Source organism: Gouania willdenowi, chromosome 8, assembly GCF_900634775.1.
Source record: "Gouania willdenowi chromosome 8, fGouWil2.1, whole genome shotgun sequence".
NCBI classification, from domain to species: domain Eukaryota; kingdom Metazoa; phylum Chordata; class Actinopteri; order Blenniiformes; family Gobiesocidae; genus Gouania; species Gouania willdenowi.
Genome location: NC_041051.1, coordinates 22,434,310 through 22,456,299, shown reverse-complemented (window position 1 = coordinate 22,456,299; position 21,990 = coordinate 22,434,310). Strand labels below are relative to the sequence as shown.

Below are 21,990 nucleotides of genomic sequence, written 5' to 3'. Positions count from 1 at the left end.
TTGGATTCAGAAATAAGAAAAAAGAAGTACTTGAGCCCAAAAGGTTTGAGAAGCATTCATTACACCTCTGCTCATAATATTAGGTTCTGTGTTGTGTGTCTTGAAAGAAAATGGAGAGGCGTGGCCAGCAACCAAAGAACTAGAGTTTCCTGAGGAGCCAGTGCGTGCCCTACTCGTACTCGTGCTCGTGCTCGTGCTCGTAGTGACTCAGTAGTTGAGTCTCATCAGCTGGGTAACCACAGTGGAGCCGACACGTCCAGTGTGCCTGTTCTTCCCGGTGTCTGACCACTCTGCGCATGGTAGCGGACGCTGGATGGAACTCACCGCCGTGTCAATACACGCCTGAGTCGGGCCGACCATGGACAGTGCTGCGGGCAGCCGCTGTAAGATCGTGGTGGTCGGGGACACGCAATGTGGGAAAACGGCGCTCCTCCATGTGTTTGCCAAGGACTGCTATCCAGAGGTAGGCTCGTTTAAAGTTCCACGCTTTATTAAAAAAGACACGTGACAATAATTAGGTGTTTATTGAAAATGAAAATACGTGATATAAGATTATTATTATACACCCTTCACTATGCTTTTTACATCCACTCAAAGCCTAGTATTTTTTCCCATTGAGGAGAGGACAATAATAAATGTCTAACAGTAGTCTTTGAACATCTCTAATGATACATTCAGCTCTAATGCCAGCCTCCGTTTATATTTCTAAGCTACTCATCATCATCATCATCATCATCATCATCATCATCATCCCCCAAAGGATTTAAGGCAGTAATTCTCAGCTGATTTGGTTTCAGTAACTCCTTCAAGCTGTGACTCAAATTAAAGACATTTTCGAATTAAAAAAAGTTACAAGAAAATGTGTATACATAAGAATAATTATAATAATGTAATAATAATCATATATTGGATTTCATATAGCCTTTTTCATAGACACTCAAAGCACTTTACATTGATGTGCATTATTGTTTCACTCCACACACAGTGGTGGTAAGCTACATTGTAGCCACAGCTGCCCAGAGAGACTGACAAAAGTGAGGTTGCCATAATGTGCCATCAGTCCCTCTGACCAACACCAACACTCAACACATTCATACTAGGCAATGTGGGTAAAGTGCCTTGCCCAAGGACACAACAACAATTACTTGGCTAGAGTGGGATTCGAACCCCCAACCCAAATGTAATTGTACATGTACCATAAAATCCATTCTCATTTTTGATAAATAAAATCAGAACATTTGAATCCATACATTTGAATTCTAAAAGAATAATAATGTATTATCAGCAGTTAGTGATGAAGTCTGATGTAAATATAGAAATAGTTAGTAGGGATGTCCCGATATAACTTTTTCACTTCCGAAACAATACTGATATTGTAGCCGTGCGTGTTAGCCGATACCGACATCGATCCGATACGATATCAGCACGAATCATACATACTTTTATTACTTACTTTGTAGTGTGGAATGTTAGAAAAGGTTTGATCAAGTGATGTTACTCAGAGAACAATAGTCAGCAATTCAAGTTCACTTCAGCTATTTTTAACTTATGGTGGGAACAACTGTGGGCGGAGACAAAAACAACAAAAACTTATCGGAACGCTTATATCGGAGATTTTAGATGCAGTCCCGTAAAATCCGAAATTTGTTTTCTGGCTGATATCGGACCGATATCCAATATCAATATCAGATCGGGACACCACTAATAATTAGATAACACTATAATAAAAAAATAATAAGAAGAAAGAATAAGATAAAAACAACATTTTTATTTATAAAAGTCCAAGATCCCCTTTCCCCCCTTTGTTTTGATAATTACAAATGCCAACGACCTACTAACAACAGATCCAGGACCCAACTCTCTGTCTCAACCCACCAGTTGAGAACCTTTGATTTCCTCGTGCATCATTTAAAGTGAGATATTCCTAGTTCCTTGTGGCTGTTAAAACACAGGCTTGTCTACCATGCCTCCCTCTTTCATCTTTATTAAAGTACCAAAATAAACCTCTGTTTTGCAGAACTACATGCCCACGGTGTTTGAAAACTACACTGCCAGTTTTGAGATTGACAAGCACCGGATCGAGCTGAACATGTGGGACACATCAGGTAAGACAATTCCATATCTCAGGTTGCACCTCTCTCCAGAGGTTGACATCTAATCAATCCAGCCTTCAGCTGATGATGTTCTTTCTGTCCTCCTCGCTGTGACCGTGGGAAGACTGGCTCACGCTTCCTCTGCAAACATGTCTCTGACAAGTTTTTCTTTGACCTTGCCAAGTTCACACCCTCCGTTTTCTGGCTTTTCGTGGCTCAGAGTTTCTGCAATTTATGATTGTTGTATTTACTTGTAAGTTCGGAGCCAGCCATGCCCTGCTTTGTTTTGTGCTTGCATTCCATTTAATGAAAGTCCCCTGTGTGTGTGCGTGTACGTGTCCAAATCTTCCCTGGCTTAGTTATCTTTGTGAGACAGCTGTGGGAAGATATAGCAACTGTTAAGATACATGTTTGTTTGTTTTGTGCCACTTTTTAAAATAATGCAGGGGTTTGCTGCAGGGGTTAAAGGCAGGGTCATTTTCAAAAGCTAGCATGATTTTGAATGTTGCATTCTCCGAGGGCTCCGCCGTATTTTTTCATTGGTCGAAGTTATTACAGGTTTACAGCTGCTACAGATTACAGATTTTCTTCGTTTCTTTTTCAGAGCACATAAGATCTTCATTTCTGTCAGGACATTAAAAAAAAATTTCCTCCAAAAACTTAAAAAGCGTATCTGGAGAAAATTACCTACCAACCTTTAACTCCTTAACCTCAACAGAATAAATGTCCAATTTATTATATCCATACTGCTTTTAAATTTAACAATTAATTTAATGTCTAAACATGTATGACAAAAGGAGTTCTTTTTAAATGTGAAATCTCAAGACGGATAATGACATTTTGTAAGTTTAAAGCATCGTTTTTTTTTAGATGATTTGGTAAAGTTGCACTCTATTCATTTTCAGTAGTAATCTTTGTGACTTAGCATGTATCAGGACTTTAAAATAACGACACAAACTTGGGCACATTTCATATAGTCTACTAAGTCCTTAAGAATGAATGGGGGCAACATTAATCCTCTTATTTTGTGAGTTTGTGAGAAAACACACTAAATCATTTCCTTTGCCTGGAGGGCCAGGCCGGTGTGAGTCACTGTTGATGGAGTTGTTGATATAGAACCTTAAGATTTTTTTAGTATCTGTTCTCCAGTTGTGCCCTGCAGTTCAATGCATAACAATAGATGGTGATTGATTCTTTATGTTCTTCAAATTTTTTTTTTTCATCTTTGCGGATCATTCTGGGAATCATTGTTCTTCTACATCTTTAGTTTTGGTATTGTTCTATTGCAATATCATTCTGTATTTACTCAGTTTCAGACTGCATAAACTTTCAATTGTAGTTTATTAGACTGAAGTATATTTACTAAATACATCTGAGCGTGTTAGGACCATGGGTTTTCATTAGTATTAGGACTTAGCAAATATTGTGCAAATGGTTTTAGCCGATCAAAAGTGTAAACTTCACAATCTTGATGTGTGAATGAGCTGTTACGAACTGTTATATTTTACCTTAACAAACACTACTTCTGTGCAATAAGTGGATAATTCAAGGTGTGATTTACAAATTAATAAGTTGTGATTAATTACAGTCAGATTTGTAATTAATTAGTTATGTTTCTTTTGAGAGAGGTGATTGACACCTCTCAAACATGGTGATATACTGTAAATAAGAAGTTCAAATTGATAGATTGGGGGTGCATGGTGGAGTAGTGGTGAGCACATCCGCCTCACAGCAAGAAAGTCCTGGGTTAAAGCCCTCGGGTGGACACTTGGGTCCTTTCTTTGTGGAGTTTGCATGTTCTCCCCGTTCTTGCATGGGTTTATTAATGGGCACTCAGGCTTCCTCCCACAATCCAAAAACATGCCTGTCAGGTTGGTCGGAGTCTCTAGATTGCCTGTTGTCTGTCAGTGTGGATGGTGGCCTGTGATGGACTAGCACCCCATCCAGGGTATACTCCATTTATCTCCCAATGAAAGCTGAAGATAGGCACCAACAAAAATAATGATAGAAAATGTTCTTGTTTTAGTTTTTCTGAACTATGGACACTTTTTTTCTATTAAATTCATTTAATAAATTCAACATTTTCCTTGATTTGGTCACAGTTTGCTGTAGTGTGCTAATTGTGGGTCACAAAGCCAGAGCAGTGTAGGACCATTGCCTTCATTATTTACTAGTGATGACAATGCCAGACCCTTACTTTTATATGGATTGGAGTTCATGCCTCTAGGAAATGAAATCATGCTTAATTTGAAATAAAACAAACTTATGTAGAGGCCAGGGACAACTGTACAGTGGTTCAGTATGTATATGTACATATCTAGTCCATCAAATGTGTAAATGCTTTAAGCAAGGAATGCTATGCTCTACATCCCATTTTGACCATCTGGATGGATTTACTGCTCTGAGCTACCCTGAGATCCTGCATGTCACTGCCGTCCCAGACCAAAGGCGCCTGCCAGCGTCTGACCAGACATGGCTGAGCGGTTTATACCCAGAGTGTGGGATTTTCCCAGAGGGATGTCTTTCTGTTACCGTAAACATTCCCAAACCGAAAATTATCTTCTGGGAGTGATGACAAGAGTATTCTAAGTTACATGATCAGCAAGTTAAATAATATTGTTTATCTTTGGTCCTCATGTTGACTTCAAGAATAAATCTGTTGGAGCCTGTCAGTCAGGGGTCAGGGTCAGCATCTGCCCAGGGCCACAACTTAGCAGAGTATCGTTTCTCTGATGAGAATGCTGTCCTTTAAAAATAAAGAAAACCCTAAACCACTTCAGGCAGAGTTGGAGTTTAATCTTTAAGTAGGAGTGTCCATGCCCACAACAGCCAGTCAGAATTACCACTGAAGTGGATAAATAACATGGTTCTTTCATTTTACCAGAATCAAGATGAAGTGGAGGCTTTGATTTCACTTCACTGACATAAAAATGTAGAGATTCAAAAGTACACACTAAACAATGAATACAGAGAAATAGTGCACCAATCTGTTGATTTACAGCCTTTAATATAAAGTAGAAAAAGACCCTTAATCAGTCCAGGGCAGCCTGGCCTGTACATAAAAATTAGTGGTGGGACTAGATAAAAGAAAGATCATCTAATTTAATAGAGACTTTGTAATTATTTAATCTCGATTAAACTAAAATAAGCGCATAACAATATTTGACACGAGAAGCAAAGTTTTTCCAATTTAAATGGATTTTGGTATATGACTGAATCAATGAAAACAATAGATGGTCTTAAACAACAAAATTGTGTTTATTATTTTTTATCACTGAGTGCTAACATAATGTGTAATATGAATAAAAAATATTTTGGATGCATTGTTCACAGGCACAAACTCTCTCTCCCCCTCCTTCCCCGCTGCTCTCTTGCCCTGCCTCCAAACTTTCCAAAGTCCCTCCCTCAGAGGAGCTAACAAGCTAACATTAGTCGAACAGCAACATCACAGTGATATAACATGCTCTGTTAAAAGCATATTACTGCAGCGCTTCTCTCTCTCTATGTGCACACACCAGATTATAGCAATAACAACACAGTGTCACTTATTGCAGCCCAAACGGAGGCTGCTGTGCACACATGAACAACACATGCACCACAGAGTTCTCGTGTAACATTTACAAATCAAACATAATGTAAATCAAGCAGCAGTAATTACCTTTCAAGCAGAAAAGTCACCAATTCCATCTTCTACTCCTCCAGACCATACATTGTAAAAAAAGACGGCGCTCTAACTCCGAGAAAGGGGCGGGTCCTGTGAGCAACAGCTGTCAGACAGTCCATCAAAGACAATTCTGGCTCTGATTGGTTCTTTTTGCTCGGTCGCGGTGCATTCTGGCAATCTGCCCGAGGCTGTACCTGCAGCCTCTGGCAGACTTTTTTTTTTTTCACACAAACTACTAGTTTTATGTAAAGCTGTCCTTACATAGTGACAGCTTTAGCAAATGTGACAAAAAGTTACTTTTATAAGAGTTGCAGACTGTACCTTTAAGTAAGCTATATTAATACTTTTCTGGATTTTTTTTTTTTGCAAACCTTGTAAAAGAAATTTGTCTTTGTGAACTAACTAAAAAAACCGCACTTAGTACAGCACCCCAGATGCATGATCCCCAAGACACACAGAGGCAGCCACATATCACAACTACTGGAGTGGACACTAGCTTGTAGAGGACATTACTGGGAAATGACAAGGAAACCAATGACTATAGGAGGAAGAGATAGTGAGAGGAGAAAATAGTCCCCATGATTATCTTTAACAAGGGACCTCAATAAAGCAAGGGTACATCAATGTTCTCCACCTCTAGCAATCCATTAATCGAGACAGCTGCTTTAGTGTGTGTCGAGGTCACGGGAATTAAAAACCATGGTCGTCCATTGTCCTTTTGGTTTCAACAGATTTTCATTCATGCCACGAAATAATGTGAAGGTAATGTACTCCGTTAGTTGCTATGATCAGTATTGATTGTTTATTCCGAGTTCAATGTACATTACATATACACATGACTTTTTTTGCATTAACATGTGCAGCTTTACGACATTTTAACATACTTTCATATATACGTAATACTGTACATAAACTCGAGAAGGAGGAAGTAAAGTTATAAGTTCCCACCCCTGTAAGTATCATAATTTCATATTAGTGGTTGCTTCCTTTCATGAAACAGTTAATATAACAGATAAACAGTTTATATGCAAGAAACATACATATACACATAAATATACAAAAAGATGTTGGAAAGTAACGATGGAAAGTAACTTCAATTGATCAATGTTACCAACAATGTTAAGTTAGTACTTTAATAGATCACAATCTATTGTCAAGCTCCTTAATGTAACAATTTTTTATACTCTTGTCATTCTTATACTAAGAACACATCCTACATTGTTCACCCAAATACATCCTTTGCCATTATAGTCTATTTACAGTTTTTTCCCGTTTTTTTAATCACAGAAATGACCGCTATTGTTATAGTTCAGCGTCTTCAAGCACAACAATCTATTGAGCACTGTTATTGCCTTTTATTATTGTTACATTTTTTTTTTTTCACTTTCAGTCATCAGTAGAAGTACCAGTCGTTTACAAATGGCATTGTGCAGTGTGTCTTAAAAATCTATTTTATGCTGGTACTGTACGTGTATATTGGTGCAGGACAAATTTGTAAAATACATTATGGTCTTATCTAGAAGTTAAAATAAAGTTTTTGGTGGATTTGTTCAACTTTAAACTCAAAATTTGTGGGAAATGTAAATATGTGAATAAGAACTCCCCTTACTCTGACTTTTCCTTTTGTATATGTGTTGACCACAGGTTAAATTGGGGGCTGGGGCACACATTAAAACATGCATCTGTTGCTGCATCAAAGAGCAAGGGGACAAGGCTGAAGGATGGAGAATAATGGGAGTTTGAGAGGATGGAAGTGAGGGTGAGGAGGGGGCAAGCCTTAGACAAGTCTATGAGAAAAGAGGGACAAAAGGAGAACTGTGCATCTGTGCTTTTCGACCCCTGCCCAGCACTCTGCCCTCCTCGGCATTGTGTTGTGAGTCAGGCTTGTTGGTGGCACCCTTGGGACCTGACCTGCTTGGGACACAGTCACACAAATATCAACCATGTCACTTTTTAAACAGCTGCAGTGTTACATCAGCCTGAAGACTATAAACAAATGTATTGTGGTATTAAACACTTTTGTGATGTTAATGGTTTCATTATATCATCATCTGTCTTTACCGATCATGGTTGATTGATTTATGGACTTCCCACAACAGGTGGGGATAGAGTCCTAATGCTAACAAGAGGTTAGCATTAATCAGCAGAAATTCTTCATACTCAAAATGTAAACCTCTTTATTATTATCACCCTGATGCTATTTTTTTCTCTTAAAGTTGAAGGCACATTTATTCTCATTGAAAAGACAATCCAAAAATAATACTTCTTAAACATCTCACTGTGCCTTTTTAATAGTATTACAGTAATGCAGTATGTGAGTCCTTAGCCTGTTACATCATAGTTAATTTGACCAATTACTCATGACACTTTATTGTATAATATAATGATAACAATATATGATATAAATTATTCATGTATTGATAAAGATATGTCATTGCACAACAGACTACTGTGCGGTGTGTTGACAGTGACACATAACCATTCTTTAGCACCAGTCATCCACTTTATCAAGAGAAGGAACATAGACTAATCCCTCTGTCACTAAACCCTGTATTTGTTCCCATTCAGCAGCAGTGAATGGTTCAGTCATGCAGGCAGACAGGAAACCTGCCCAGAGAAATGTGGCTCAGTGTGTTTTCTCAGTCCGTCCATTGCCTCTGCCTCAGCAGTACCAGCTTTGATCACCACACTTCAAACAGCCACATTGACTGGTTCTGTTGCTCCCGGCATTATTCTTTGCACCCCCCCCCCCCCCCCCCCTGCATTCCCCACACCCACCTCCACAGGTCTGAAATCTTCTCAGCATTCACCTGCCACCCATCCACACAAGAGGAAACACGATGAGGGAGGTTGGATTTCAACTTTGTTCCTTACCTCAACCTACAAACACACACTCACTCAACCTATTAGAAATTAATGACTATGTTCTAAACAGATTGCATCCCCTTTCTTGTCTGGTGCCACTTGTGCTTTTATGGAAGTAAAATAAGTAGTGCTATAACCCAGGATGCCTCAATAGAGGATCAGAGAGATGGAAGGTGTAAGGTATCACCATGATAGCTCTGTATTGGAGGAAGTGGATATATTAACCTTAGAAATTCCCTTTCTTTGAGCCTTTGTATATCCTGAATAGGATGTGTTCAGGCCCAATGCTGATCTAATGGATTATATATTTTGGACAGTGGAAAACACCCAGATTACCTACATGGAGAGAACATAGAAACTTGTCACACAGAATGCCCGGATGTGAACTCCTGGGGCATGAACCCATGTTTTACCACCATTCCATTGAGAACCCTTAGAGCTGATAGTGTTGACATGTCTGAAACTAAGATAAGGATTTTCAAACATTTCAAGGAAATCAGATTCCCAGGAATTATTTCTTACTATATGTGACATGCAATGAGAAAACTAGAAACAAGTTGTTATGTTGTGGATAAAGGAGAAAGAGCACAACAACTTTTGTTTTCTGAGAAAATACTAAATCTTAACGTTACACTCACTAAACTCGATGAAAAGTTCATAGGCACGCACACCCCAGAGGATGACTGGACTGGACTGGAAAAATTATGACAAAAGTTGCAAAAGTGAGTCCGCACACCATATACAGTATAGCTCCAAAAAATGGTTTAATGAAAAGTGTTGATCTCTTATTTTGGAGCTATATCTGGTGTGCGGAATCACTTTTGCTACTTTTAAAACTCACTAAACTCCTAATCATTAATTTGACTTGAAAACTTTACCACAATTACTTTTATTCATGAAATATTAACACTTAGCATGTTTACATGATAAACAAACATATCGTTATTTCCAGGATGTAAGTCAACACTTGTTTGTATTTAACATTGAGTATGGAAATTTGTACAACACTGTGATGGAGACAACTGCTTAGAGTCTGTGCTGTCATTTCTGTTTTCCTATTGCTATGTAGAAAAGAAGAAGAAAAAAATGAATCAAACAGATCCCTCTTTAAACTTGAACTCTTTACTGCCAGACACTATTCAAATATGTAGAATATTCCAAGGTTTGTTCTTTTATTAACTCAGTTTTATTTACTTCATTTATTCATGTACCACAAGCCAGCCTTTGATTCACCTCCTCAGCATCCATTTGTGCTTCTTTCTCGTGTTAATCAAAACAACCGACCCAAGCCTGTGTTAAAACGATTAAAATTTAGCCCGAGCATCAAACCAGGTTAAGTAGGAGCAGTAATGTAGTGTGGTCTCTGATCAGTAAACTGTCAATGCCGCATGTTCTCAAAGCACAGCATGAACCAAATGGTTGAGGCCGACACAGAGATCAAACAACAGCAGATGAAATGCAAACCTGTTGCTCTGGTGAAGTGAGTGTCTGTGTGATCGTACAAGAGGGACTCAGACTGAAGAGAAACTGGTAGCAGACACACCTTTCCATCTTTTCTCCCCTGAGGAGAAACCATGCTTTTTGACATACAAGTGGACATTACACATACAAACATCCATTCAGGTGTGAAGCCCCCTGGAAGCTCAGAGCAGATCCATGAAAAAGGCTGCTGATGTCCTGAAATGCTTTTCTTTGATCAATATCTCTTATGTGAAGGTTAATGGCTACTTAACCTGTTACCACCATCACTGTCCAGGCAATGCTTTTGAAATCCTCACTGTGTCATCTCTATTCTATTACAGGTCTGCAGTTTTATCTCGGTGTGCATATGAACGTGTGTGTATAGACGTATTCGGCCTTTATATCGACTCAAACACCATTAAATGATGAAAGCTTCAGTCTCGAGTGAGAGATGCCAACTCTAGTTGGCTTCGCAATGACCTATTTCACTGTATTGAATTGATTTTCGCTTTTCTTTGCCTCAGGGTCTTTGAATTACTCTGCAACCGCCAGTCCATCACTGAGTGCTGCTGAGCATGTCAAGGCATTTAAAGTGGAGTGTGTGATGCTTGAATATACTGCTCAAAATCTGGTTGTAATGTCATATCATGATGCAATTAAAACTGTGTATTGGTAATCTGACATTCATGCCAAATTTAATAGACTTGCACTCACTTAGGGCCCTATTCTCCAGTCTGCACATTTTTTTACGTACCTGCAGAGACGCGCATATCTCTCCTGCTCATATTCTCCGATCCAGTCCCCTGACACGCCGACCGCACATAAATTGACCCAACACGTGTAAGTCTGTCAATGAAGGCGGTCTGAAGCTAAGGAGGCGGACTGCGCCAGGATATCATTTTTTGTACAAAACAGTAGGGAGGGGCTAATTCTTTTTGGGTTTTAATGCTTCATCACCCATTAGCACCCATTTTTTTTTCTCAAATCCTGCCCTATGCACCTTTAAACACACAGCCTGTATGTATACTTTTGTGGTACATAGGGTAATGGAAACATCACCATATTAAGGGGCTTTGGCACCCATCTGTATTTACTGCTTCATAAAAAGCAATGTTATGAAAGTTTGCAACATTGACCAGACTTTAAGCATTGAATGGTTTGTCTGACCTCTAAAGAGAAGGCCCACATACCTTATTCTTCTCTGATTTAATTATTCCCGCCACAAAGTGTGGAAGGTGGATATAGGTTTGAGCTCCAAACCTTCGAAAATGAGAAGCGTGCAACAATTTTTTTCCGGAGTTATTGCCCTTGTTCCTTTTTTTTTTCGCGGGGGATGTTGATGACTGTCTTCTTGTTCACTTTGTAATCATCAGTATGGCAAAGGACCTCAGCAATCTCATCACAGCAGCTCTCTTCACTTCTTTCAGGGTTTCACAAAGAAGCCATTTGCATCCCTCTAGGTTGCTATGATACTCTTCCAACTCCTCTTAAAATGTTTTTCTTTCACTTTGAAGGTGGTTTTCAAAAGAAAAACAGCTGCGTGAGAAGAGAAAAGGCTCACACACAAACTCTTTGGTTAATTTAGCGTTTTGGTGACATTTGAGGAGCTGTTTGTTCCACTGCCTTTTAGTGCAATGGTGTTTTTCAGAGTCTGTGGCCTAATGAGGCTGTTAGTCGCTGTTGACTCTGCATGCGCATATGAAGACATCAGAGAATCTGGAAGCAAAAACTACTCTGCTTCGCTTACTGATAATTTGTTTTTTAGCTGCGTCTGCAATGACAATGTCGCGATAAGAGAGAGGTTAAGGATTCCTGCTGTGATGATGCAGATTAACGCAGAAGGCATTGTTTGATGATGATGCACACTCAATTACACCGGACTCCTTAAGAATCTGCTTCTCAGAAAATGCAGTTTGAATTTTGTTTCATTTTCTCTTGTCTCAAAATGAGTTTTCCGCAATGGAGGTCATAGAGTTGTCACATTTTAGATCCCAACTCTCAAGCTGTAATACAGCCTCTATATCTCGCAAAACATCCTCTGGGATAATTTAGGCCTGTGATGAAGCTCAAGAGATGGCAGATGAGGATCCGTTCCTCACCACCCTGTCACCTCTGCCCCTCTCAGTCTTTGATGAAGTTTCTCGGAGGATTGCTGCTATTAACCCCATGGATGAGGAGGCACAATTCCACTTTTCATGGTGAATGACTGCTGGTGCTAAATCAGGGTAATGCTAATACTGGAGGAGGGTTTGTAATAAATGTGTTATAGCGGTTGTGTGTTTCCTCACCTTTACCGTCTTTATCTGCCTCTGTCTAGAATTCAATTGACCTTTTGCTTTACCTCACAGCGAATGGGAACAGGATTGCTCCACCAACAGCCAACACAGAGCTTTTATCACTTATTGAATCCACAACTTTGATTACTTCACCAGCCACCCACTTACACCACACATATACAATCGTTGGTGTAAATGTGGGCAGATTAAAGCATTGGCTTTGATTTTTCTACCCGACTCTAGTTGGATTCTATTCCAGGGGATGAGAGCAATGAAAATTAAGACAACCCTAAGTTTGGCCTTGATTATGGAGAGCATTTACAAGTTCTCTGCATCCCAAATCCTGACCTTGCTCTCTGACATTTCCTGAGAATTATTGGGATACAGTTGAGCTGCATGTCATTTGACTAAAAAAAAAAAATTTCTTAAATAGAAATCTGTGAAGAGGCTAGTTTATCTTTACTGTCAGCGTCTACTCAAATGTGTAATAAATGACTTGCATCGTGGATGCACTCATTTTTAGACAAGCTGGGCATATGGTTGGAATAAGGTCAAATCACACTTTCTTCAACGATGTAATGATCGTAGAACCGTATTTAATTGTGTGTGTGCAGGTTCATCCTATTACGACAATGTGAGGCCTCTGGCGTATCCCGACTCAGACGCGGTTCTCATCTGCTTTGACATCAGCCGTCCAGAGACTTTGGACAGTGTCATAAAAAAGGTCAGTGTTTTATCATTTATTTACCTTATCTACTGACTTTAACTAAACAAACCTACAGATAACACAAGACAGGGTACACCTTGGGTAGCCTGTCAGTGCATTACAAATCTGATGCACAGAAGCAGACTATTTTGAAACCACCTTAGGTTGTTGGTATAGAAACAAGAATATATCCATCTGTCCTAAATATAGTATTTCTGTTATGCTGTGGTGTAAATGTATGATTACAAGCCTTGTGGTGAGTTATTCAAGAGAATTCTGGTCTTTTCTCAGAACAGGTTTATATACAGTTTTTCTTGATCACCCTCTCTTATTGATTCAGACTTCTGTGCCAGCAGCTATTCTGGGCTCAACAATAACAGATTAGCATGCAGGTTAAAGCCCACTCAGTCCTCCTTGTTATCAAAACCTCCAGGGATACTTGACCCGTGTCCCCTTAACGAATTGAAGGCCAAAAAGTAAAAAGAATATACTTTGCAGCCAGTTAGGATCAAAGGAAATAATAGATACACGAATCATCCACACTAATCATATCAAAGCAGATGCTGCACACATATTATGTATGAGTTTAGAATTTTAAGTTTTAAGCAGAATACTGAACCAAATAGTTTTGAAGGTGGTTAATGGTTGAGAAAGGGGAATGCTGGAAGTTGAGGCATTCAAGGGTGGAGTTTCAAAATGTGGTCTTTAGATGTGTTTTTACAGCCTCTGTACCCACGTTTAGGCAAATACCTGTGGTGGGTAAACACACACTTATGGGTTTTGAAAGCAAGCATGTGTGACATATAAAACAGCCCTTTGACTCTCATCTTGAAGCCGGATGTACAAAGTTTGCCTTTGAACTGGCTCCCGTGTGAGCTGAAGACAGCACCAGAATCTACAAACCGTTACTCTCTGTTGGGTAAACAGTGCCAGAAGCTGGATTTAGCCATTTCCATGCATTACTTGCTAGGGGTACTCCATCAACTCCAGCCCCCAGTTTTCACCATCGTAATTCCTGAAATTTAGGGGCACATTGAGAATCTGTTGTACATGCCCCACAATTAGACTCTTTGCCTCCACCAGGAGGTCCGCAGGGTGGCCAGATGACATCAGGAGGGTTAAACAATCAAACCTTAACACTGGATGGATTAGGATGAAACTAGAGAAGCCTGAAAGGTGAAATGTGTTTGTAGTGTGAACAATGTATAGTCGTCTTGACATTTTGCTAATGGAAAGCACAGTATTTTAGGGGTTTTGGTGCTTTTGTGAGAAGAAAAGACTGCACATGTTCAATTTCAAAGGTAACATTTATTCTTTAAGTGCTTTTGGAAGGAAGGAAGACTGGACAACAAAGATTTTCTTTGTTAAAAGTGCCCTGTAGTGGAGATGCCACTGAATGTTTAACTAAGGTAGCATCATTCCAGCTTTTTTGTGCGCATTTAAAGAAGAAAAAGAAAATTCTAAATATTTATAAACGAATTATCTATTCCCATTACATCCGTCACATATTCTTTGTTCTACCTGTTACTGTATGTGAGTATTTCCTCTTTTTTGGATCAATAATGTTGATTGCGCTAATGACCTACACATGCTCTCCAATAACTGATTTATACCAAATCTCAAAAAAGGACAAACCAATCGAATTTGTGGTTTTTTTCAACAAATTGTCACAAAAGTTTTTCTGTCATGATCTGGTGGGGGCGCAACTGATCAAAAAAGTCACGGTTCAGATCATATCATGGTTTTAAGTCATGATGGGATCATTGTTTTTGATCAGCAAAAAAGAACAAAGGAAAAAGACTAATCTAGCTTTGTCTTCTATTTGTGTTGTAAAACACGTTTGCCCATGAACTAAAAACATTCTGTACAAAATGTCCTTTGTTCTCTTAACAGCATTCACATTCACACTACATCTTAGCATGCCTTACTGTAGCATACCCTGTGAATTCAGTTTCTCTCATGTGTTCATTGTTTCCATGACCCTGTGGTTACTCCTCACTTTGCTTGCTTTTTTTGTGCCAAAGACTGATAGTAAAATCCCAGTCTGTTGTGTTTTGATTCCTAGCAAAATAAATGCAGTTTGAATGCTGCTTGACTTGGCTAATTCCAATCTCAATCACTCTCATTGGATCACATTGACTGATAGTTATTTTACTGTATGTGCTTAACTTTGCAGTGGCAAGGAGAGACACAAGAGTATTGTCCCAATGCTAAAGTGGTGCTGGTGGGCTGTAAACTGGACAGGAGGACGGACATCAACATTATGAGGGAACTGTCCAAGCAGCGCCTAATCCCTGTCACACACGAACAGGTGAGAATAAGTGCAGGGTGAATTAATGAGGAAAAATAGTGAATTGATGATTAGATGAAAACTGCAACAAAGGTTCATGTAAACTAAATGCTTATAGGAAGAGTAAAATACAATTTGTGAAGTTAAATCAAAAAAGCTGAAGAGCATTTATAGCCAGCATGTTTTTGTCCTAAAGTCTGACTTTTGGGTAAACTATCTCTATTTAAGAGCCTCACTAACCGCACACAAACCATCACAGCCTCTCTCTCATCTATATATCCAATCGAGCGCACACACTGTCATCTTAAAGGGACAACGCAAACAATGCTTTTGTATATGGAGCGCTATATTGCTGATTTTCACCAATCGCGGGGTGCCGGAACATATCACTCATGGGAAATAGGGGTATAGTGTAAATGTGAACATTTCCCTTTTTTAGTGTCATCTTTTAATAGTTGCTATATTGTGGAATATCAGATTCAAATAACTCTCACTTTTCATTGTATAAAAAGCAAATGCTACAATAGTCAAGGTGGTACCCTTCATCCTAAATCTGAAAATGTATTTAAAAGCAACTGTTCACTGATGTGGGATGAACTGAAGTCATTTACACTAATTACCACCCGAGATGTGATCAAGGCGTATCAAGGGTGCTAATTTTGTAGCTTCATACCATTCTCCTCCTTCCTACTCCCATCAGCCATGGATCTAGATCTGCTGTTTCACCTAATGACAATTCTATCGCCTTTTAGCAGCTAAGTGCTTAGCTGTAATGAAAATCTAACTGAAAGCTGCCTTTGTACGGGAGAGAATGTGATTTAAAGGTCATGGGAAATGTATCCGTCACAACCTTTGTTGATCATTTTGTGAATGTAGGGTTAAACGCCTGATGAGGTCACGCCTTACCAAAGAGAGGGATTTTAAGATTAACTCGGCCCCTGATGTGATCCTAAGCAAACAATTTATGGTCTCAATTATCTGGGTTGATTATAACGGCCCTCAGAGTTGGCTTTAGGAGTATCATAATGGCTACACAGAGAAGTCGTGGGGCAGATTTACTAAAGGTTTGCAGCTGATAAACCACACGCAATTAGGATTGTGTCTGTCAATCCTGCAACATAGCACTCACAATCAGTGTTGGTCAGTAACGCGTTACTAGGTAACAAGGCGTATCAACGCATTACTAGGTAACGCGTTACTGTAATCAGATTACTTTTGCGGTGACGTAGTAATCTAACGCATTTTTGATGCATTGGTTCCTTCCATGATTTGTTTAAAGTAGTGTTCTTTTTCACATTGTGGTTAGATTTTTTTTCCATCTTGCTAGTTTCCAAAAATTGTTATTTTTTCCAGTTATGTATATATTTTTTTTATTGTTTACTCTGTCGTTTCTGATATATTGTTTTGTCATTAAAATGACTCATTTGCTTGTTCCAGGGCAGCACAATAGCTCGAGAAATGGGTGCTGTGGCCTATGTTGAGTGCACGTCTAAGATGTCTGAGAATAGCGTGCGGGACGTGTTCCACATTACCACTGTTGCGTCAGTGCATCGGCCACATATTCCACAGCTGAAGCGCAGCAGCAGCCGCAGAGACCTGAAGCGAGTGTCGCAGCTTCCTCTGCCGCCTCTGACCAGCCGGACTGAGCAAATGGACCAAGCCCCAGCTATGAGAAAGGACCGGGCCAAGAGCTGTGTACTCATGTAGAGACTAATCCTCCAATATATCTATAAATATGTATATATACACAGAATTATGACAGAGGAAGTCTATTTATTATTTTGAGCTTTTTTTTCCCCTCATCTTGATATTTCTTGCACTGCAGAGATGAAAGAAACTGTACTTTGGAAACAAATGCTTTAGATCAATTTGTGTGTATTTCTCTTGCTTTGAATTAAATAAATGGGAATTTGGATGAACACTGAACATAGGGAAGGGGCGATGGCAGAAGGGGCATCTCATTGGACAAGTGTATCAACAATGCATTTCAGAAAAAAAGCCACAATGTTTCTTTACTTGACACTTTTCAATGACATGGGTTCGTTTTACTGAAATTTGTTTGGTGTTATTTTCATCATGTTTATTTATATAAATATTGACATGTTTTTGTTTGAATTTACATTCAAAAAAAGCAAGAAAAAGTGAATAAATGGGTTTAAATATTTTTTTGTGCTTTTTTAATGTACTATGGTCTCATCTGCACTTGTTTTCTATATCAATTTTACCCTTATGGGGTTATTAATAAATGCAGGTTTTCCTAGCAGGCAAAATTGTTAAGTGCTAATTTTAATACTTCAGAAAAATACATGTATTTTATTGATTCAAAAAAATTAAATGTGTAAGATGGGATAAAATATTGAATATGAATGTTTTTCTTCCAAACAAGCATTACAAGACTGTATTGCCTGTAATGCAGCAAGGCACTATACAAGCAACAGTAGGATCAATTGGGCCAATTAGCTTGCAACACTTTGGTAGTGAAGGAATAGTGTTGGAAACGAACATGTCCATTGCCATTTCTTTTAAGCGAACTTCTGCTAACTAGTCATATGAGCACATTGTCCACTAATGCTCTGTTTTTTAGTTTATTTGAGTAAAGCGGCATTTGGTCTTATTGCATTCACTCAGCTAATGGTTGCAAACAGCACTTAAGTCTTTGTGATCAGTCCTTGAAGACAAAGTGCACAAACATTAAAACCTTTTGGTTGGCATTGCAGCAGGACTAAAGTGCTGGTTCTAAATGACTGACCTTGTAGAAGCTTTGGCTGACGCGCTGTGTTACCTCTCATTTTGCCCTTTAGTTCATGTGAGACTTCTCATATGCTTTTCTCTGTATAGGAGTGGTTGGCCAACCTCCATTTTATAACAGGCGAAATGCAGTTGCACCCCTGCTAAACGAGAGTTCATGGGTGAAAACAACAGACTAAATCAATAAGATTACAAAATAATTAGACTGGATAAATACTTTTTATTGCTGTGAATAGAATTTGGGTGAAGATAAAATCAAAACACATTGCTGCACAGTTTGGACCAATTCAAACCAAGATGGGTCAACAAGAAGATAAACGTTTCTATATTTTTATGTTTCCCAGACCAATAAAAAGGCTGTATATTCAACAACTTAATAAGAAATTTGAAAGAATGATTCGGCATAATAGGTAAGAATATACGTAGGCTTATTTTTTCACTCCATAAATGTTGCCTTGTTACTAATCCTAATGACTACAGCTGCTAATTTGGTGTCCTTTAGAGGGAGATTACTAGTTTTGTTGAGTTGATTTTTGATGCTTCATTTCTTCGAGTGTCCACAATTGAGCACCACAATTTTGATGCTTCTTAATTGAGAAGATTAGCTATCTACTAGCACTCACAGGCAGGTTAATTCCTGCAGAAATTTCAACAATCCAATTTGCCCTTTTACTGCTGAGACAGGGCAGGGATTAGAAGAGCTTTGACGATTTATCCAGATTTTAAATTCTCAGTTTTCATTTTTGCTATTCTGAACAACTCTGACCAGCACAGGGAGTCAAGTCATCTGGTTTCTGATCAGCCGGAGCTGAAGTCATTCAATAATGATGTCAAACATCGGATGCTTGTGCTAATAAGAATTTGTCCTTCAAGAGAGGGAGATTCTAATACAAAGAGCAGTGCAAACAACTGTCAGCAGACCTAGGTTTGAGAGGTGGAATGGGATCAATCTGAATTCATATGCATGCAAACCTCCTTCCTGTAGAAATTGTACCCATTCTTTGAGTGGGAATAGACCATCAAGATTCTGTCTTACCAAACATGTTGAATGCATTTTCTTCTGACATCCACTGCTTTACATTTCCCAGTTGAGCAAACCACACAAAGTCGAGCTTGACCTGGATTCTGCTTACCATAGCTGTAGAGATTAATTAAAGTGTGGCTTGTGATTCCTAAACCTTAGTGCTGCTAATTAAAATGTGAGCGTGTACCCTTATATGGCTGCTCTGTGAATGGTGATGTGTCTTTATCTGCATCTGAAGGCACATGTGGTCGTATTATTTTACAGTACTGTGTCTCCAAGGTGACAGAGTGAGGAAATGAATAATAGGTTTTCAGACCAGCAAGGGATTTAGTGATTATTGATATTTCAGGCAGTGCTGTAATTACCATCATTCAGGAGTGTGCACTTATATTTCCCAAATGATGTTGACGAGGTTGTGTGTGTGTGTGTTGTTTTTTTCCCTGATTTGTGTCAGAGTAAACAAGATCTATGCACAGTTTCAGTTTTTAAATTGAGTCCACACGCTCACAGACATTTTTCAGAAGCAAGTCTTTTCTATCTGTGCTTGAGAGAGACAAGTTTTAAGCATTTATGAAAGGCTTTGGGGTCCTTTTCTAGCAAAGTGCTCCAACAGATGGAATCTGTTTTATCATGATTGGGATCTGTGGCTTTATTTTTGGTTTACGTTCATGGTATGTTCACCTGTCTTTTGAAAGTTTAGTTCCAGTTTATAATTAGGTTGATAGTCGTTGGTTCAAGTTTGTGTATCGCTTTGTTTTGCTTCAGTTTGTGTGTATATATATCATCCAAAACTTGGAGAGTGGATCCAACAGATTCCAACAACATCTGAAGCACCACTCCACAAGTGTCCAAAGCTAGAAACAGATACTGCACTAAGTGTATAACGATTGATCCAATAATTTAATTTATATTCCTATAGATACAGATATAAATTGAGATTTCCATGTGTTTAGATTAGAGCAACTTTAAAACTGCAGCTCTTGTGGGATGTTCCTGGTCTGCAGTTGTCTGTATAAATAAGAAGTGTTCAAGTAACAAAACAATAGCTAAACCACTAACAAAGTCACAGGCTATCAAGGCTCAGTGATGCATGTTGGGAGAAACAGTTACCTCAGCGAGTTAGTAAGTCAATGGTTAAGTCTTGTTGAAAAATGCATGACATCAATCAATCTTCTGTACTTTTAGGGCAAGACAGTGATTGTAGAGCCTAATTAATAATAATAACTGGAAGAGATTAGCCCATAAAGGTAGGTTTTTGCCATTGAGGGAAAAAATTCAAATCAGGGTTAACATGCCTATTCACACAGGAAGAACTCTTGTTGAACCAAGGATTAAACCAAGAGAGGCGTTGCTGTGAAACAGGTCCCAACTCCGTCACATGACTAACACACAGATAATGACAATGTAAGGACAGTCAGTGTAATCTACATGTTTTGGAATGAAAGGTAAGCTTTCCACCTATAGACTAAACCTACCAAGGTAATGCTAACATGTCAATTCCAAACAGAAAGCTAAAAGTGCCACAACAATTGTAGGTTATAATAATGTAATTAAATCCATATGCATTGTCCGAATTCTTTGGTGTTTAGCTATTTTGATGCTTGGAATGTTTGTTTCTCATGTTGCTGCTGTCGATTTCAAGATTAGTTCAAGATGCCTCCTCAACCCCACCCCCCATGGTGTGATGCTCAGCTGACATGACTATTAGTGGCAATATCACACATCGTTCAGTTGGAGTATAACGACCGTGGCACGAGTCCCAGTGATGATCACACTTATCACTGGCACCATCTGGAGTTCTGTCTTGTTTAGACGCTCACTGTCATTCCTTTTCCTGCGAACATCACTCCTTATTTTTACAACCTCTTACCTAGACTGGTTATGTGTGCTCTTGATAAATCATTTATAAGTGGAGTCAAGCAGGCTATGCATCAAAGCTTTCTCTGATGGTGGAAGCGCTACATATTTTTGTGTAGAAAACATCCAGTCAGTCTGCCTTGATTGAATGGCAGTGGAGCACAAATAATACAACCATGCAGATGGGAGAAACTCTTTCTTATAACACAATAACAATCATTAATTGTTATGAATAAATATTTCATTGGAAAACATGAATCTAATGAGCAGCCGGTGAGTCATGGCCTTTACAGTCAAAGCACATTTTCATTATCTACAGATTTTGCAGCTCAGATCAGTTCTAGAGATGCACTGAAATAAAAATTTGAGGCCGAAGCCAAATAAAATGTAAACGCTTGGCCGAATACCAAATATCGAAAGTTTTTCACTATTTTTTTTAATAGTGCATAAATAGTCTAGAATACATTTTTAAATAAAGTAAATGTTTATCGAATATTTTTTTAAAAATATTCCAGTAGCCTTTGCTTTTTTAAAAAAAAAAGCACTACAAAGTTTTTCATTATATTAGGCTTTCAAATAAAACAAAACATGCATTCCAAAAAAACTTAAGTGCATTAAAAGGGAGGTATGATGAAAAAATCACTTTATAATGGTTTTCCTACAGTGATATACATCCCTTTAGCCTGATTCAGAGGGCCAAAGTTGAAAAGGTTCTGTTTCCTCCCTCCCTTGTTATTCCACATTTTGTAAAAAGTCAGCTACAAACAGGCGAGTTGGATTTTGCCCACGTTGGCAGGTGACGTCACCTAACACGCCTCTTAGAATGTGAGCCCCTCCCTCTCCAACTATCCAACAGCTAAAACAAACACTGCGGTTAAATATAGAATATATATTATTCTTTATTGCCATATATGTAAATGCAAACTGCACTACTGGACGCCCAAACTGCACTACTTTTTCTGCTGCTGATTGTGTTGGGAGTCACTGCTTGGAGCCACGGACCCAT

At 38.8% G+C, this 21,990-nt stretch overlaps 1 protein-coding gene across 1 annotated transcript; it reads left to right on the top strand.

Annotated features, from left to right (window-relative positions):
* The first annotated feature begins 166 nt into the window (after positions 1-166).
* rnd2 (Rho family GTPase 2) lies at positions 167-17,517 on the top strand. Its single transcript, XM_028454813.1, has 5 exons — positions 167-463; positions 2,018-2,105; positions 12,974-13,083; positions 15,242-15,376; positions 16,793-17,517. Exons 1-5 carry the CDS (start codon positions 359-361, stop codon positions 17,060-17,062), a joined length of 708 nt encoding a protein of 235 aa, XP_028310614.1. The 5' UTR covers positions 167-358; the 3' UTR covers positions 17,063-17,517.
* The last annotated feature ends 4,473 nt before the right edge of the window (positions 17,518-21,990 follow it).

Excerpts from the sequence above, each read along its gene's own strand:
- rnd2 (XM_028454813.1), top strand. The coding sequence starts at position 359 with ATGGACAGTGCTGCGGGCAGCCGCTGTAAGATCGTGGTGGTCGGGGAC. Across the intron at positions 464-2,017 it reads CCAAGGACTGCTATCCAGAG|AACTACATGCCCACGGTGTT; the intron begins GTAGGCTCGTTT and ends TCTGTTTTGCAG. Across the intron at positions 13,084-15,241 it reads TGGACAGTGTCATAAAAAAG|TGGCAAGGAGAGACACAAGA; the intron begins GTCAGTGTTTTA and ends TTAACTTTGCAG.